Raw genomic sequence first — 19647 nt, 5'->3', positions numbered from 1 at the left:
CTCCACTCAACCTCAGGAAGAACCAAGAAACAAAGAGAATTAAAGCTTTTACCTGTTGCAAATGCTTTTCCACAGCCAGAATGCTCACACTGATAGGGCCGGTCTCCTGTGTGTGACCTCTCATGGACCTGTTATTAGAACATAGGCATGATTCTAGTGTCTTTAGGTATCCCTCAGACAGATGTTTCAAGTAATTATTTTGTTGTTTGTATGTTGCTTTAAAAAAAAACCAAAACCTTTTCACAAAAACCATAGCCCCGTAATTCCCGATATAAATCTAAATTTTATATATTAAAAAATATTTTACATAAGGACAAAGACATGTGAGGTTTGCATTTTTCTGAAGTGGTAAAAATGTACAAGATGAGAAGCAGAAGCAGAGAGTTTAGGGAGAAGCTATACAGGATGGGGCTAAAAGCATGGAGGTTGCTGTAAAAGGGGACTAGATGCTAGGCATTGCTCAACTACTAACATGCATGTGGCCCTGAGCACCTACCTTCTCTAAGTTTCAAAATCTGCTCTATAAAGTGGGAACATAAGAGTATCTACTTTAGAGAGCTGTTATGAGAAATGAATGATAATGACAACGGACAGCACTTACAGGTCATGTTTTCAGGACTTTACACATACAGTACTAACTTACTTTACCCTCACAACAATCTTATGAGGAAAGTACTTTCATCCTCGCATTTTACAGACGAGGAAAATGAGGCAACAAGAGATCAAATAACATATCAAGTTCACACACAAGTAAGTAGTAGAGGTGAATTGGCTCTAACACCATGACTCCAAATAGGGTAAATGCATACTTCCTGACACATTGTAAGATCTGAAGTTAATAAAGCCAACTATTACAAATATGAGTTATGCCACATTTAATTGTAATAAAAACAAAAATACTTGACACAAATATTTGAAATACAGGACAACTAACACTAACCTTTTCTGAATTCTAGTGAGTCACTCACTGAGTGATTTCACACACATCTCTCATATAATTATATAATTTCTCATTTGACACACAAAAATTGTATTCAAACATATAAAGTAGCTACTATTATGTGTCAGAAGCCCTAGTAACATAGTGGATTTAAGCACTGGGCTGCTAACCACAAGGTTAGCATTTCTAACCTTCCATCTTTTCAGTAAGAAATAGATGTGGCAGTCTGCCTTTGTAAACATTTACAGCCTTGGAAACCCCATTGGGCAGCTCTACAGGACTGCTATGAGTTGGAATCTACTTAAGTTGGCAAAGGATTTGTTTTTCTTTTTGTAGCTCATGTCAGGTAATATGCTAGACCTTGGGATATAGGGGTGAAGAAAATACTGCCCAAACCTTAAAGAGTTTACAATTTCTAAAGTCTATATAAAGAGCCCAGTGATGCAATGGAATCCTGGTGTGGCGTGGTAGGGTAAGCATCAGACCATAAGGTCAATTTAAAACATAACGCTGGCAGTTCGAACTCACCAGCCACTCCTTGGAAACTCTATACAGGGTTGCTATGAGTCGAACTGACTCGAAGGCACTTAACAAGTGACACAATGGACTCCTGGTGCGGTGCTGTAGGATCAGCACTGGACTGTGAACCAAAAGACCGATGGTTCAAACCCACCAGCTGCTCCTCAAAAACTCTGCACAGGGTTGCTATGAGTCAGAATCAACTTGACGGCACTTAACAACAGTGAACAACGGGTTAAGTCCTGGGCTGCTAACTGAAAGACCAGCAGTTTGAACCCACCAGCAGCTTGGCTCTGCAGGAGAAAAGACTTGGCAATCTGCTCCTTTGAAGATTACAGTTAGGAAAACCTACTCTGTTCCACAGGCTGTGATTTAACTTGATGGCACACAACAAAACAAAGTCTGCACAGGCTTCTGTGTGACTGTATGTGTGTGAGTGTGAGTATGTATCGATATTGTGGCAAGTGTGATTAGAGTACTTAAGATTTTTCATTATGGAGATTTTGCAGTGGAGTTTGAATGCCACAGTATAATGCCCTAGGTATTTTCATAACTAGATACAGTACTTCATTTATAAATACCTTAAGATGATGAGCTGTTGTATATAATTTTCCACACCCATCATATTCACATCGAAATGCTTTCTCTCCACTCTGTTGAGATTTAGCAGTTACTCTTGTTGCATGTCCTTGTAAGACAATCTAGATAAAACAAAAGTACTGTTAATATTTACTTATACAGAAATAAAATAGGTGAAACTACTATTTTCAGAACATAAAGAGATAAGGCTACAATGTGGTTTGTCAGGCTCAGCACCTGACTTTACTAATATTCTATCATTCTAAGTAATGTCTGGGGTCTTAAAAGCTTGCAAGTAGTCTACAGTCATATGACCTTGAATGCACCTGACCTTGTCTCATCCTGGAAGTTAAGTAAGGTTAAGCCTGGTTAGTATCTGGATGAGAAAAGCTGTGAGAGGCCAGGTCTCCACCCGCCAGGAGCAAAACTGTAAGAGGGTAACCAAAAGAACAGAAAACAAGTATACATGAGTCACAACCTCTGAGACTAGAAGAACTAGATGATGCCCAGTTACCACCACTGACTGTTCTGACCAGGGTCACAACAGTCGGTCCTGGATAGAATAGGAGAAAAGTACTGAGAGAACACAAACTCAATAATCTGTGGGAAGCTTTTTTCTATTGTAAAAATTTCAAAATAATGGGGCAAAGATCATGACTGAAGAGCTATTTACTAAAGATACTACAGGGTGAAAGAGAAATCTGAAAATAAAAGGCATAACAAAATTAAGCAAATGATCCTGATGGTTTGTTTTCTGAAGAGCTATTAAAATGTCTTTGATTTCTGTTAGAGAGATTCTGCCACACTCTCAGCACTTGTGGCTCAATAAGAATATTTTGATAAATCAAAATTTTATAAATGTATTTTTAATTGCCTGATGCTTTTAATCCCTTATTCTTAAGAAAATGAAGATACTTAAACAGAATTTGATCTCTAGTACAAGAACTAATAAAATTTATTTTTATATAGGAAGTTTAAAAATAATGTGTTTTCCCCTCAGTTTCAAGTAAACCCAGATTTTAAGTCTGGTCAAAATTATGACTTAACATATATTTACTTTATTTATATGATACGTTTATATAAAACACAAATTATTTAGGTAGACACACTTTAAACACTAAAATAAAACTATCTAATCTCTGGGAATGGGTCAGGTCTTCACCACACAAAGTAATTATGTACTACAGAAAAACAGATACTTAAATGGTAATGGACGAGTTCAGAGACTATAATGAAGTTGGGGGGATTGAGAGGCATCCACCATTGGGATTATAGTAGTATTGAAGATGAGAGTTCAGCATGTCCAACATGGACACTAGTGTCTATACAGAATCTGTCTTATGTTTTTCCTCCCAATTTTTAATATACTTAAACACAAGCAGCACATCTCAATGTAATCATTAAATTTTAAGCCATTTAGTCATGCTCATGTACTGTAATGGTATCCATCAAGTTTTCAGACACAGTTTTCTAAATAAAGTGATGTTTAAAAAGCTAACTAAAGCCTGCACAATTCCATGGCCCATGAGAAATGCTTATGGATCGAGAAATTACAATATCAAAGAATGATATAATTCCATGTGATTTCCCTATTTCCATGAGTCCTTCTCTCATCATTCCAGACAGAGCTGGTCTTCAATTTCTCAGGAGCCCTGTGATATCTAGATTATGTCAGCAGCATGGCACTTAAGCCAACTGCCTCACAGATACTTGTATTTCCTTTTCTCCCTATTAGACTCACAGCTCCTGGAAGTCAAGGACTGTGTCTTATATGCTTTTATACTGCACAGTGCTAGGTACACACCAAAAATGCCACAAAATTTATAAAATAATACCATGAAAATATATGAGCCATACAAAAATGAAATTTTGGGGGATGCTAATAAAAAATTTCTATGTAGAAACTTGCTAACTTGAGTAACAGGGAAGGCAGCTAAAAAGAAAAAAAAAAAGGAGATTTCTTTTTCCCCCAATATATTTCCCCCAATGTATATAAATATATACATTGAAAAACAATGTATATTTACTTTTTCATTAGGACAAACCATTGGGAAATTTCCTGCAAAAGAAAAAAAGGTAGGGAGAGAAAAAAAAAAAGGGAGACGGGGAGAAAAAATTGTAAAATGAGATTATGATGGTGGTTATGCTACTGTGAGTACACTGGAAACCACTGAGTGTATGTATACTCTAATCAGGTACGTTTTCTGAAATATATTCCAATAATGCTACTAAAAAGGAAATAAAATAATTGGAATAAGAGCATTTTTATTGATTTCTTAAGAATCAGAAGAACCTTTAAGAAAATTCTTTTTAAATTAAGAAAATTATTATTAATTTTATAATAGTATTATAAATCATACTTTGTTAATAATAATAAAATGCATATAATAGCAATCTTTTATAATAATATTATAACAGTAATACATATACATTAGAGGAATTTGGCTGTAACAGCAAAGAATAAAGAGAAAAAGTTATTAAAGTCAGCTACAATTCCACCATCCAGAGAAAACTATTGTTAATGTCTTGGTGTATTTGCATTTCCAGCATTTTTACATATACATATATCGGGGCTTCCAAAAATTTCAAGGGGGGAAATGGAATTGAAAGATAATGGCATTTTCCCACAACCTTTTTGAATATTCCTCATTTTAATGCATAGGGTTTAATTTTAGCAAAACTGGAATTCAGCTTTAAATAAATTCTAACAGCAGATTTAAAGTGAAAATGACCCTCAAGTCAAAAGAGAAGCATTCCTCTTCCTAGTCTATGGAAGCACTATGGAAGTGAGTGTGCTCACCACATCCCTATGGAGCCCTGGTGGCGTAGGAGGTTTAGCACGTTGCGCTGCTAAATGCACGGTCAGCAGTTCGAATCCACCAGTCAGTCACTCTGAAGGAGAAAGATGAAGTCTTCTATTCCCATAAAGATTTACAGCCTCAGAAACTCTGTTCTGGGTCTATGTGCATTGGAACCAACTCCATGGCATATCACCACCATCTCCCTAGGTCTGACAATTAAATCCAACAGCTCATGCCTTCGGGCCAGGTGTTACTGTTGTGTGTCCTCCTGTCAACTTCAAAGCATAGCTCACTATATGAAATAGCAGAACTGCCCCATACTGGTGTGATACTGTAGGACAAATTATTGTTGTTGCTGTAGTGCCGTTGAGTTGGTTCCGACTCATACCGACCCGTATAGCATTTCCAAGGAGTGGCTGGTGAGCTTGAACAGGCGACCTTGCGGTTCAAACCAATCTTGCAGTCCAGTGCATTAACCCACAGTGCCACACCAGGATAGGATAAGTACTGGACTGCTAAATCACAAGGTCAGTACTTCAAATCCACCAGACGCTCCTCCAAAACCGTATAGAGGGTTGTTCGTTGAGTCGGAATCACCTGGCAAGCATTTAACAACAATCTTCATGGAAAGCAACCCTGATGGCACACTGGTTATAGTGGTTCAAACCTACCAGCTGCTTCTCAAGAAAAAGATGAGGCAGCATGGTTCTGTAGATTTATAGGGTTGGAAACCCTAATGAGCAGTTCTACCCTACCCTACAGAATCTCTATGAGTCAGACGCAATGGGTTTTGTGAATCTTTACTGAAGCAGATCAGGTACTCAGACTTACACCCACTGTTGACTCACAGTGACCCTATACAGGGTTTCTGAGACTATAAATCTTTATGGCAACAGATAGCCTCATTTTTCTCCAGTGGAGCAGCTGATGGGTTTGAACTGCCGTCCAACTGGTTAGTAGCCTCATGTCTAACCCACAGTACCACCAGGATGACTTTTACGATCAGGTGGCAGCAGCAAAGTATCCTGGAGGGGCCCACACCTGAATCTTCTCTGTTGCTGTGTTGCTACTGCCTAGGCTCTAAAAGTATCAATTATATCAGAAGCTTCAATTCTGGTATGAAATATATATTGAGAGTTTGAGCATCTAATTTAATGAAGCAAAACAATATTGAAATTTCTACCCTGTGATAAGAATTGACAAATTTTTTAATATGTACTTTGTAGCTGTTTTCTGCTCTTGTTCTAATGTCTACAATGAATGTTTTAAGAATTCAGGGTGGTAACCTAAGGGTCAGAAGCTCCAGTTTAGGACGTACTCTTGAGGCTTCTGAAGGGATCCTGGTGGAACACTGATTTAAGCATTGGGCTGCTAACTACAAGATTGATGGTTCAAACCTACCAGTTGCTCAACAGGCAATAAAAAAAAACTTTCTGCTCCCCATAAAGATGTATAGCTTCAGAAACCCTATGGAGCACTTCTACTCTGCCTTACAGGGTCACTATAAGTTGGAATCAATTCAACAACAGTGGGTTAGGGAGGGTGAGGGAGAGTGGGGGTCTGGTTTAAAATTTAAGCTGAGTCCACAAATTCTCCTGCTCTGCAATTTGTCCTACGAAATACAGGGAAATCTTGAGTTGGTTGTGGGTGGCAAACATGAAGAAACATGGACAAATTCAATGAAGATTCAGAGGAAGCCTGTCTATCAAGAAAACAAGTGAGTAAATATGGAAGAGGCATGTTAAGTAAGACTGCTGAGGCGATATGGGAGGAGAAAAAAAGCGGAGACCAGACTCCTTTCCTGACTCCTCTGCAATTCTAGTTCCTGTCAAGCCCAGCTGTTCAGCAGTTCTGTTCTTGGATTCCTACAGATTTGCTGTATCCTTTATAAAACATCTCTTTTCTGGAGCTTAGCTTGTCTAGTTGTCTGTGCTTTCCAACAATTACAGCCCTGATTAAACCTCTGCCAAACCAAAGAACTCTGATCTCTCATGTACATGGAATTAGCTTTTAAATTAGTCAAGTCTTTAAAAAAACATAAAGACATATCTGGAATACTAACAGAGCAAAGTATGTGAAGCATCAACAGTGATTAGCATCTGTATGTTGTTGTTAAGTGCTGTTGAGTGGGTTCTGACTCATGGATAGATAGCAATAGAATTTTTACATTTTATTCAGTAATTCTGAATTTCTGGTCATGTTTCTGGGTTCAGAAATTAATTTTTACATTTTAATAGCATTTTCTAATTATTGTTGTTGTTGTTGTTGTTAAGTGCCGTCAAGTCAATTCCGACCCATAGCAACCCTGTATAAGATTTCCGAGGAGCAGCTGGTGAGCTTGAACCGCCAACCTTGCAGTTCAAATGACTTCACAGTCTGACGCATTAGTAGTATATCACAATGTTACACAGCCCATTGGTAAAGTCACTCATTATTTTTTTTTTTGGCAAGACCCATTCTATATTAGTTTATTACAAATGTAGTTACAGCTGCCTTTCTTTAAAAATATATCCTTACATTGATGTTGTTAAGCGCTGTCAAGTCAGTTCCAACTCATAGCAACCATGTATAGGGTTTCTGAGGTTTTAAATCTTTGTGAGAGCAGAAAAACCTCACTTTCTTCCGAGCAGCAGACAAGGGACTTGAACTGCTGACCTTGTGGTTTACAGTCCAGTGCTTACCCTACAGAGCCCACCACACAGACAACTAAATGGACATTCACACAAACTAATGCAGGCCAAGTGTGGGGTAGCTTGAGAGTGAGAAATTCCTAGGGCCCCAGCCACAGGGACCCCCACACACATACATGGGGTTTTACCTCCAGGAAGCTCACCAGCTCTCTACCATAAAGAACCTAGAACAAGCCCTTCCTTACATAGTACATGAAACTGCTATGTAGCAGTGCTTGCAGACATCAAGTTTCTACCAGGGATTCTTGTTATTTTATCATTTACTACTAATATATGTACTTTATTGATAACCCCTACTAGTTTAACTCAATTGTCATTAACTGGTGATGTCAATGCTCAAGTTGAAAAATGTATGCAAAGTATTAACTTTAGAATGGAATTACATATGATAAAACTGTCTGAAGAATGCAAGAGGAAGCAGTCAGTAAAATTGTTGAGAAAATAAAGAGCAGCAAGCATTAAATTAAGAACATATTAAAATGATTATGTAAGTTCCATGAATAGCCCACTTCCCCCCAAAACACTGAAATCAGTCTTAAATTACACAATTTTTGAATTATGGGATATCTATGAGGATGCATTTGGGACTTCTTTGTAATTACTGCACAACTTTTAGGCACTGCTGCTGTAAGTCATTACCTGGATAAAAGGTAGCCAATGATTGCACCCAGGGTGAACATTTAAATCAAGGGCAGCTAACTCATAGGCTATCTGCAGCCCAGGAAGCAGGTAAAGAAAAAAAAAAGGTACAAAAACTCTGTCCAGTATAAATAACAACAATTAGCTAGGCTGGATCTGTCCTCCAGAATTTGAACAGGAAAATATAGAGGGAATATAGAGTAAGAAGCAGAAGAAATGAAAATTATAAAAAGTAGTTAAAAAAAAAAAAAAAAGAAAGCACAGTAGCAGGGAGGTTAATCACTGTAATGCCCAAGCCCCAGAAAAAGAAGCCATAACCTGCCATGGGTAGGAATGGTCAGAAGATCATGTGGACCAAGGAAACCAGGGTTTACCTGGATTTCTGTGACATTTCTATTTCCTTTAGTGCCACTTTCATCCATACAATAAACCTGTGATCTGAGACAGCTTGAAAAAGCTGCTGCCCAACAAGTATTTTCTAATCTAGGATTTCCTGGAGGCAGTGACTTCCCTATTCTTGCTTCCAGTCACAGAAGAGTCTGGAAATGGTCAAGTAGCTTTATATACCTGCATTTTTTTCTCTTGTTCATTTTCTCCTATCATTCCAGTGCCTGCTACACTTTCACTTCCATCAATCGACACCTAGAAATAGGGGAATAAAATAAACTTTAAATTTACATTTTGGGAATCACTTAGGCTAGGTGATAAGTACATGGAAATTCATTATCATCTTATTTTTGTGCACAATTGATAATTTCCCTGAAACAATGTAAAGAAGCCTTTTGAAATATATGACATATTAAGTGGCATCAAAAATGTTTTGGAAAAACGGAATGGAAAGACAACTAAATTTTTCCACAAGCCTTTTGAAGTTCTCTCGAATGTTCAAAGCAGAGGAAAACATTAGCTCTTTTGACATAAAACTTATTTGAAACTTTTTATTTTAACTGCTTCCAATCTCTTAATTTTTACTTCTTAATTCATAAGCAGTTCCATCTATACTATTTCTTTTATGGAACTCATTGGCTATTTCTTTTTTGAGAACTACACCCATTTGATTCACTATCATTTGCTATCCTATTCCCTTATGTTTCTTCCAATTTCTTTCTACACTTATTATTTTTTTAAAAAACAGAAATACTGATCTTCTCTTTGATGCTCTCTGGCTTTGACCTTGACTTGCTAGTTTCTTATTTGTTAAAGTATATATTTTTCTTTTCATTTAATGAAAACTAAAGCAGCTATACTTGGGATGTCTTGCTAAGATAAGACACTTACCTTGGCTGCATACTGTTCCAAAGCACTGATGGTGTCAGGGTCAATGGTTGCATCCCCAGTGTGCAGACCTGCCACTGTGCCATCAGCCTGAATTGCTAAGATGGTGTCAGACTGTGGGACTTGCACTGCGTGATGGATGTAAGCTGTGGTGCCGTCCTCCAGCTGAACCGCTTGCAACGCACTCTGGTCATAAGTCTCTGAGGGAATAGAAGGGACTGGAATTTAATTTAAGTTCAAGTCTGATAAATGGTTACATATTTAAAAGAAGAGGAGAGTCAACTTCTATTGTGTGCCTCCTATGAGAACTGGGTAATATGCTTTATGTGTTATTTCACTTAACCCACACAATAATCATGTGAGGTGGGTATATCTGTATCACCCTGATGGTACACATACAGACACTAAGGTCTGGGGAAGTTAAGAAACTTTTCTTAGAAATCAGGACATCAAAAAGCAAACAATTATATACATCAGAATTTTTCATAAAAAAAAAGCAAACAATTAACAGTCAAAATTAGTATGGAGAGACACTAGGATTTGAACTCAGATCAATACGACTTGAAAGTCCATATTTTTTCTCCCTCTAAATAACTATACCATACAGTTGTAGTACAACAGTAGTTTTGTTATTGTTAAGTGCTGTTGAGTCTGTTTTGACTCACAGGGACACAGTATAGGGTTTCCAAGGAGTGGCTGGTGAGTTTGAACTGCCGACCTTTGTGGTTCAAACTGACCTTGCAGTCCTGCACTTATCCTACAGCACCACACCAGTAAAAGAGTATAAGTGTTATATAATGACGTTGTTGTTGTTGTTGTTAAATGCCGTCAAGTCAGTTTCAATTCATAGTGACCCGGTATAAGGTTTCCAAGGAATGGCTGGTAAGTTTGAACCGCTGACCTTGTGGTTCAAACTGACCTTGTGGTCCAGTGCTTTATACCACAGCTCCACACCAGGACTCCATAATGACATTATCAGATAATAAATCTAGTCAATTACAATAAACATTACAACATCAACTGTTAAAGAAAAAAGTGTTCATAATTTATATAAACAATGATTCTAAAATGTTATGTCGTTCTATAATAGTTTATAAATAATAACCTCCTCCCCTAAAACAATTCAAATCTATTGCCATCAAGTCAATTCCAAAAGTAATGACATTTAATATCTACTGAGCATTTACTAAGTGACATGCACTGTTTTAAGTGATTTACATGTTTCATCTTTGTCGTCATAACGATTGTATGATGTGGATACTTACTATAATCCTTATTTTATAGATGATCAAACTGAAGTACAAGGAGGTTAAGTAATTTGCTCAAAGGTCACACAGCTAAAAAACAGCTGACAAAGGAGCTGAACCCAGCTAATTTGGCTACAGAAAAGCTTTCCACTCCTATGCAATCCATTTGAAATCCCTGGTTCTTCCCACACAGGTTTATAAACATTAACACGTTGCTGTGTTTCCTTCAAGGAGCCCAGGTGGTACAGTGGGTTAAGCAATAAGCTGCTAACTGCAAAGTTGGTGGTTCAAACCCTCCAGCTACTCTGAGGTGAGGGAGAAAGATGAGGTTATCTGCTCCTGTGAAGATTTACAGTCTCGGATACTCTATAGAACAGTTCTACTCTGCAGTATGGGGTTGCTATGAGTTGGAATCACCTCGATGGCAATGCGTTTGGGTTTGGATATTTGCTTCAAATATTAAATTTTAGTTCATTTCAATTATACATAAACATAATAGGCAAAGAACCCTTACTAAAGAAGTGATGAGAGGAAGAAAAAAAAAATTCAGCTCTCAAATTTCAAATTTCATATTTTAAAAGTAGCCTCTATTGAAAATCTTACCAGAACTCTAGGCTTGCTGTTCCAACCTGTTATTGGAATGGATAGCTCAAATTGTTAGAAAGTTTTTCTTGAAACTGTGCCCAAATCTGTCACCTTCAGAGAATAAGTACAATTTTTCTTTTACATGATAACTCATCAGCGGCTTAAGGTAGGTCTCATTTTTCCCACACTGTCACTTCTTTAGCTTTATTTCATATTTCCAGTCATTTTTACCTTTGGAGGTATGATGAATAAATGCTGTAGTCCCATCTTCTAACTGTACTGCTTGACCATCCTCTAGACGCAAACTGTCCCCTGCTCAAGAAGAATGCTTACATTTAGATACCACGTTTTCTAACAAAGCCAATAAACCATTAAACACCTTTTTATCAACCTATACTTAGTCTTATTGGTTCTTGAACACTTAAGTATTTTCACTAAAGTTGATCTAAGGACTTAAAGATAAAAAACAAACAGAAAACCACCTTGGATACGTATTTTAGAAGTACATATCAGGGGTGGTAAGAGTTGAAAGATGAAAAGAAAGAAATGAGAGAAGTTGTTTAAAATTCAGCAGGAATATTAGGGAATTTCATTAAGGACTTTTGCTCATTTATCTTGAGAGTGCAATCTGATAACTTATTTTCTTTTCTCTTTGAGACAAAATTTCAATTATGTTAAATGGTCTTGAGCTCTTTGACATCTATTGCTCTCTTTTTTCAGAAGAAGGATTAGAGTTCAGGACTAAGTTTAGACAGTACAGGGAGCTGGAGGCAGCTGATACTGAAGTATGATAATAAAGAGGGTTTCCTGTGTTAATTCTTAAATACTTACTACTTTTTGGTATAGGTACATGTTGAACATAGGCAGCAGAGCCATCCTCCAATTGAATGACTTGACCATCTATGAGTTTTCCATCTGAAATACAAGATTCAATCCAGTAAATAAGTACAAACAAACATTTTAAACTTTATACAATTTCAAATGATATCAACTATAAAAACATACACTACTTAAGATCATGTTCATCTTGATTCTTCCCTGAACGTTCTGAGGCAATTCAATAACACTTCCAGTGATCCTATAGAAAGCAGAAAATCCTCCCTCAGCCATTCTTCCTCCCCTCCAATTTTAAACTTAGTTGAGTTCAAGAGGAAGAGTGGCTCACCACAGCAGGCTGCAGGAGTGGCAATGCTAGATAACTTTCAGAGTTCCTGAGGAATAGTGATCCTGACCATGGGAAGCTAAAGCTGGGAAGACACACAGGCATGTGAGGCCAACTATCATTCTCACCTATGGGGGGCTCTAAGACCTTTCTCTGTGTACACAGGTGCTCAGTAGGTTTCCATATAAAGCAAGGAGTTTGAGAACAAAGCTATTTCTTGGAGCAAAGCAAACACTGATTCAGAGAAAATGCTACAAAAGCAAACTCAGAGGTCTTTATTCATACGTATTTTACAAAAACATTAAACAGTAACCTAAAGTAAAATAGCAGGAAAGGCCTCATCAGAAATAGATTGAAGACAATGCCCCAGAAATGCATTCCTAGGCTAATGCTGATACTCTTCAAATATCTCATAGGGTCTATCTAAACAAGCAAAACAAAATTTAAGTTAAATGGAAATGATTATAAATGGCATGCTATAAAACATGTTTAGGAGGAACTGGAAGGGTCTATAGTACTCTAACTCTGAGGTTACAAATCACTGGTGTTAACCCATAAGCTGTATGTCAGGCACATACCTTTAGAATTGTGTTGTATGTAAGCAGTAGAACCATCTGCAAGTGTCACTGCTTGCAAGCTTACACCTTCCATATTTTCTAAATTGTCACCATCTATTTAAAAAAAATTATTTCTTTTAGATACCCATCATATGTGTATGCTGATTAGATTGCTAAACAAAAATTTTTAATGAGAAATAGACAAAAGACAAAGTCTAACTTACATTCAAAGAGCGTTTCTTTTAGAATTAGGTATATATATAGATACTGCCCTACTGTACTCACATCCACACCAAGGTAAAAATGCACACAGAAATGGTTAGGTTTATATTAAAGTAAGAGCAATGAAATAAAGACAGTATCGCAATTTTCATTTTCCCTTAAGATAAATGGTATTTCCAGATTCACATGGTCTTACTTTTAACAAAGATTGCTCACCTGCCACAGTTACTGCCTCTGTTAGGCACAGGGTCACGTGTTGAGCCTCCATTCCTCCTCCAGGAAACTCTGTCATTCCCTGAGAATCTCGATTTATTTGGGCTAACAACATTTTCTACCTTGAAGAAAAGTACATGCACTTGAGAACAAAGAATGATGCATACAAAGTAACAGTTACAAAGAATTTTTATGAACCACTAATTGCTAAGGAAGTAAGCAGGATTTGAAATAAGTCCAAAGTTTACTTCGTATACAAAGTAATAGTACTAATCCAAAATTCAAGTCACACTTTTCATAATTCAATAGTAAATGATTGCGCATACTGATAAATCTTGCCTATTGGTTTCATACCATGTCTCAAAGTCCCACAAGTAGAGTTCTTTGGGTTTAACATGGTTCAAGATTCCCATATATTATCCAATAACAAATCATGTTGACTTAGTCTTCAAAAATGTATTCTCAACCTGGCTTTTCACAACCTTCACCATCCCTTCCCTTATCCAAGGCACCATCCCATCGTTTCTCACTTGCATTCCTGCAAAAGCGTTCTAACTGGTCTCCCCAAGTATCCTTAAAAGACAGCAAAGTGTCTTTTTGAAGTGAGCAGCTAGATCACATCTCTCGACTCCTTAATAAACTTTTGATAAGCTCTCATCAGAAAAGCCAACAGTTCTTACATTGGCCTATCACGTCAATGACCTTACCTCTCATTCCATCTTACACTCATTTCACTTCAGCCACACTGGGATCCTTACTTTTCTTCAAACATACCAAGCATTTTGCTACCTCATAACCTTTGTATTTGATGCTCCTTCTACCTGAAATGTACTGCTCAGTATCTTCATGGTTTATTCCTTTACCTTCAGATCTTTCTTCAAAAATCACCTTAATGAGGACTTCCTTGTCTATCAATTTCAAACTACACTTCCCAACTCTCAACTCTGGTACTCCTTCTCCCTCCCCGCTTCCCAGCTTTATATTTCTTCATAGTCCTTATTATTTAGTCCTTATTATTTGACATGTCACATATATTTGTGTCACGTCAAATAATAAGGCTGAAGTGAATGTGTTTGTTATGTTTCCCCCCCTACTCTAGTATGGGCACTGAGTGGCTCCATATGATAAGCACTGGACTGTGAGCAACACGGTCTACAGTTCAAGCCTGCCAGTCACCATGAGTTGAAACTGACTTGAGGGCACTTAACAACTCTAGTATGGACAAGGATTTTTACATTTGCTCACTGTTAATTTTGTTGCTGTTGTTTTTAAGTGCAGTTGAGCCGGTTCCAACTCATAGCGACCCTGTATAGGGTTTCCTAGGAGCGGCTGGTGAGTTTCAACCGCCGACCTTGCTGTTCAAACTGACCTTGCGGTCCAGTGCTTATCCTACAGCACTACATTGCTGACTCTTGTTGTTGTTAAGTGCCGTCGAATCGATCCCGACCCATAGCGACCCTTTATAGGATTTCTGAGGAGCAGCTGGTGAGCTTGAACCGCCCACCTTGCAGTTCAAACGGCTTTGCAGTCTGGCGTATTAACCCATAGGGCCACACAAGGACTCCACACTGCTGACTCTAGTACCTAGAAAAGTGTTTGGCATGGAGTAGGCACACAATGGATGTTGAATGAATGGCTGAATGTATACCTTTTTTTATCAATACCACCACAAACTCTTCCTCTTCTCCAACTTCCAGTTCCCTTTTACACTGTGGGCGTTGCACTGCCTCAAATAGGACAACTTAAGTTGCCTGAACAAGGGAACTAAACCAGAGGATTTCTTGAGGACCTCCCCAGGTCTAAGATTTTAGTGTCAATATTTTAAATAGTGACATGCAGATACTAGTAATAATTTGAAGTTTTATTATGTTTAGTATTGCTTAAAGATTCTTCTTTTAGAAACACTGTAAACAGTACCCTCTTTGAAACCAAAGGTTTACTGAGGGACTGTGGTTCAGATTCACAGAAAGGTACCAGTGCTGTGATAAGTCAGTGCAAAGCTGACTTTTCAGAGAATCCTGAAAGAGCCATATTCTCTACTTGTTGACAGAGCAAGATGAAACATGTACAAACTAACAGGAGGATTAATACTTCCTTGCCACCTCCAAAGACTAATACAGATACCGCAAAGTAACACCGGTACTCTGCTAAAACCTCGGTTGGGGATAGGACTGGAAGAGGCTAATACAGCGTCATCACTATATTACAGAAATAAGTTAGGGTATGGAGATGCAAAGGGGGAAAACCTATAAAGATGCGATAAGCAGTGATTTGTGCAGTATTCATCTAGGAAATACAAGGTCATTGGCATCATGATGTTAAGAAATGTCTGTGGTTTGACTGTGTTGGAGCATGTCTTTTTCACTCAATTATTCATACACCACAAAATAACTATAGCAACATGTAGTATTAACAGTAACTGACATGGTAATGCACAAAGGACAAATTCTCTCTTTTGAAAGCTGGTAACGGTTCAATTTCCTTAGGAAAGCTTCAATAACTATGGTTTCCATTTTAGTGAAAAATCTCATCTAACTGAAAGTAGTGCAGGTAATTTTTCTAGACACAAACTGCCAGCAAATACAAGGCTTAGTAAAGGTAGAAAGAACTGAGAAGAGTTCAAATGAAGACTGTAATGATCAGAGATGATAAATGATAGCAGGTGTACCGTTCATTTTATTTTTAAAGTTTTCAAAAGACTCTATGACACAATTAATGCCCTTGTTAGAAAATGATCAAAAGGGGAAAATATGATGGTGAAGGAAAGGTCCAGATAAGCCAGAGATCAAACAGCCTACAGTTGCTCATATCATGTTCATTCTCATGGCTTGATCATTTTTGTCACCAACATTCTCAGGTGGTATGGAAATGACCGTACAAGATCAACCTGACAGCATTAGGAAGAATCACTTTATGAAAGATAGTCAATTTCATGTGCTTTAATAACAAGCTATGGACCAAAAGCAGACACACAGGAGGCTGTCATTAAGCATTTCAGCAACTGTCAATGAAGAAATATGTGTATGATAAAGTTCCTGCCTTCCTGAATGATGATGATGTTTGTTAGGAAAAGGAAAGAATAAGAGACATACACTACAGAAATGTAGCAAATCTGACATGATTTTGCAGCAGATTATTTATGAAATAGAGATTTTGCAAAGGAACAACAGTCTGCTAAATAACTAGAGCTAAGATGTTAAATGGAATTGAAAAGAGATTGTAATGCAAACTAAGGAATGTTTGTTGCTTCATTGAATTCCTCACAAATCTCCCAGTAATACGCAAAAGAAGCAGAGGTACCATTTGATGACTCACTCAATTTAACTACCTGCGTACTGGACCCTATCTCCTCTTGTCTACTTAAGGATTTTGCTTCTGCAATTATATCGTCACTAAGCAGCAGTGACTATGTACTGAAATAAAGTATGTGTTTAACCTAATAATTTCTAAAGGAAGAGAGAGAGAAAGACAAATAACATCACCGTTATGGGATAATGGCACACAGGGCTGCTATGAGTGGGACCTGACTTGACAGCACCCAACAACCACCACTGTATGAAATTTAAATCAGTGCAATACATCACTATGACCTATCTGTCAAATTCATTCACTGTTCTCAGCCGAATGTCTTAATTCAGGCTACCATCGTCTACAGGGAGCACTGTAGCACTGTAGGATAAGCACTGAACTGCTAACCCTAAGGTCTGTGGTTCAAACCCACCAGCCGTTCTTCAGAAAGCTTAAACAGGGTCGCTCTAAGTCAGAACAAACTCTACAGCACTAAACAAACACTGCCAAAGCATCCACAGGTGATGCAAGTGGTTTACAACTGGTTGCTAACTTGAAGGTTGGTTGCAGCAGAAGTTTAAGATGTATGGAAAAAAAGTGTTTTCAAATAGCTTGCTTTATATGAAGGTCTCTCAGTCTAAATCCACCTAAAACCAAAATGATCTTGATTGATGGTACAATAAAGCCTAAATTATTTTCTTACATAGGTTTTCAAGCACAGAAAGGAGGAATACCTCTTTAATAAATCATTATACCCTGGAAATAAAGTCAAGAGTTCAAAAATTCAGACCTAGATAAAAACTCGATTAAAAAAATAAAATCTAGATGAAACCATAAAACTAAGTAACTTTGTTGTAGTTAAGTGCAGTTACTCATAGTGATCTGCATAGGGTTTTTGAGAAGTTGGCTGGTGGGTTTGAACTGCCAACCTGGCAATTTTGTGGTCCTATTATTATCCTGTAGGGCCACATCAAGACTCCTAATCTTAGAACTATGATAAATTCTCCTCACAGCTTTATAAACTGAATACACATTATAAATAAATACATAACTACTACTAAAGGTGGCAATGCAGATCAGGCGTTGGGCTGCTAATCTCAAGATCAGTAGTTCAAACCCACTAACCCCTCTATAGGAGAAAGATGAAGCTATCTGTTCTTGTAACGATTTACAGTCTTAGAAACCTTATACAGGGTCACTATGAGTCGGAATCAACTCAGTGGCAGTGGGTAAAGTAATAGTAGAGGCACAATTCCCCAATCAAGTTAGGTCATCTTTTCTTGAAGAATATGATGAACCCTTACTCCACAGCAGTATCTCAATGTGAAGCAAGAGGTATGGACATTTTGCAAATCATATTATCTGTTAAGGAACTTGTTATCTAGAATATATAAAGAACTCTTGAATTTAATAATTAAAAACCTGGCAAAGGAGCTGAACATACATCTCCTTAAAGAAGATATACAAATGACCAATAAGTACATGTTAAAAATACTCAACATAATTTTTCTCTTGCAGAGTGGCTGAAGGATTTGAATTGCCAACCTTCTGGTTGAGAATCCAGTGCTTATCCTATAGTGCTTGCTACCAAAGAAGTGTAAATCAAAACCACAATGAGATAACATTTTATTTCTACTAGGATGGAGTCCAAGTAGCTCCAGTTGGGGGGTGGGGTAGTGCATTACATATTGTGCTAACTGCAAGGTCAGCAGTTCAAATCCACTAGCTGTTCTAAAAGAGAAAAATGAGGCTTTCCATTGCTGTAAAGCTTTAAAAGCCTTGGAAACAATAAAGAGATTTGAGTCTAAAGCAACTATGAATCAGAACCAACTCGACAGCACACAACCACCACCAGGATGGAGTCATGGTGTGGTGCTACAAGATAAGCACTGGACTGCTAAACACAGAGTCAGCAGTTCAAACCCACCAGCTGTTCCTCAGAAATCCTATATAGGGTCACTATGAGTCGGAACTGACCGGATGACACTTAACAACAACTAGATGGCTATAGGTGCTCTGATGGAGCTATAGAGTAAGCACTCGACTGTTAACCGTAAAGTTGGAAGTTCTAACCTACCGGTTACACTGTGGGAGAAAGATGACATGTTCTGCTTCCGTAAAGATTTACAGCCTCAGAAACCCAATATGTGGTCACTATAAGTTAGAATTAACTTGATGGTACACAACAGAGAGCCCTGGTGCTATAGTGAGCTAAACACTGGGCAACTAATTGCAAGGTCAGTAGTTCAAATCCACTTGCTGCTCCACGGAAGAATGAGGCTGTCTGCTCCTATGAAGACTTAAAGTCTCAAAAACCCTATGGCGCAGTTCTATAGTGTCCAAAAGGGTTGCTAGGAGCAGGACTTGATTCAATGGCAGTGGACGTGGGAGGAGAGCTATGATTTCAGACAAACAAAACAAACAGAAAACAGGTGTTGGCCAGGACTGACGGTACAGGCACTGTCAGCCACTGCTGGTGGGATTGTAAAATAGTGCAGCCACTACGGAAAACAGTTTGGTGTTTCCTCAAGAAGTCAAACACAGAATTATCATGTTGTTGTTGTTGTTAAGTGCCATCAAGTCAGCACCAACTCATAGCGACTGTATGCATAGCAGACCAAAACAATGCCCGATCCTGGGCCAACCTCACTACTGTTGGCACACTTGAGCAATTCCACTATTATGTATATGCCCAAAAGAATGAAAAGCAAGAACACAGATACTTATACATCAATACTCACTATACAGTATCCCAATAGCCAAACGGTGAAAACAGCCTAAACATCCATCGTTGGATAAACAAATGTGGTACACACGAGGGGTCTTCAAAATATCCATGGAAAAATTCCATTATCTTCTAATTTCATTTTCCACAAACTTTTTTAAGCCCCCTAATATAAGGAGCTCTGGTAGCGTAGTGGTTACGAATC

The 19647-nt window shown here is 37.9% G+C and overlaps 1 protein-coding gene across 3 annotated transcripts in view; it reads right to left on the bottom strand.

Annotated features, from left to right (window-relative positions):
- Positions 1-19647, bottom strand: part of ZNF143 (zinc finger protein 143) — a 65891-nt gene that overhangs the window by 31804 nt on the left and 14440 nt on the right. The window contains exons 2-9 of one of the 3 annotated variants that reach the window (XM_006872997.1): positions 13433-13551; positions 13016-13108; positions 12107-12190; positions 11507-11587; positions 9447-9643; positions 8736-8810; positions 2041-2160; positions 53-128 (exon numbers count right to left, since the gene is read on the bottom strand). In XM_006872997.1, the coding sequence (XP_006873059.1) occupies positions 53-128; positions 2041-2160; positions 8736-8810; positions 9447-9643; positions 11507-11587; positions 12107-12190; positions 13016-13108; positions 13433-13544 (838 nt within the window). In that variant the 5' untranslated portion in view covers positions 13545-13551. Of the gene's footprint in view, positions 1-52; positions 129-2040; positions 2161-8735; positions 8811-9446; positions 9644-11506; positions 11591-12106; positions 12191-13015; positions 13109-13432; positions 13552-19647 lie in introns of all 3 variants that reach the window. The other 2 variants (XM_006872996.1, XM_006872998.1) reach the window with 2 other exon arrangements.

Source organism: Chrysochloris asiatica, unplaced genomic scaffold, assembly GCF_000296735.1.
Source record: "Chrysochloris asiatica unplaced genomic scaffold, ChrAsi1.0 scaffold00219, whole genome shotgun sequence".
Lineage (NCBI taxonomy): Eukaryota > Metazoa > Chordata > Mammalia > Afrosoricida > Chrysochloridae > Chrysochloris > Chrysochloris asiatica.
Note: the sequence above shows the minus strand (reverse complement) of the source record. Positions and strands in the feature narration are given on the sequence as shown.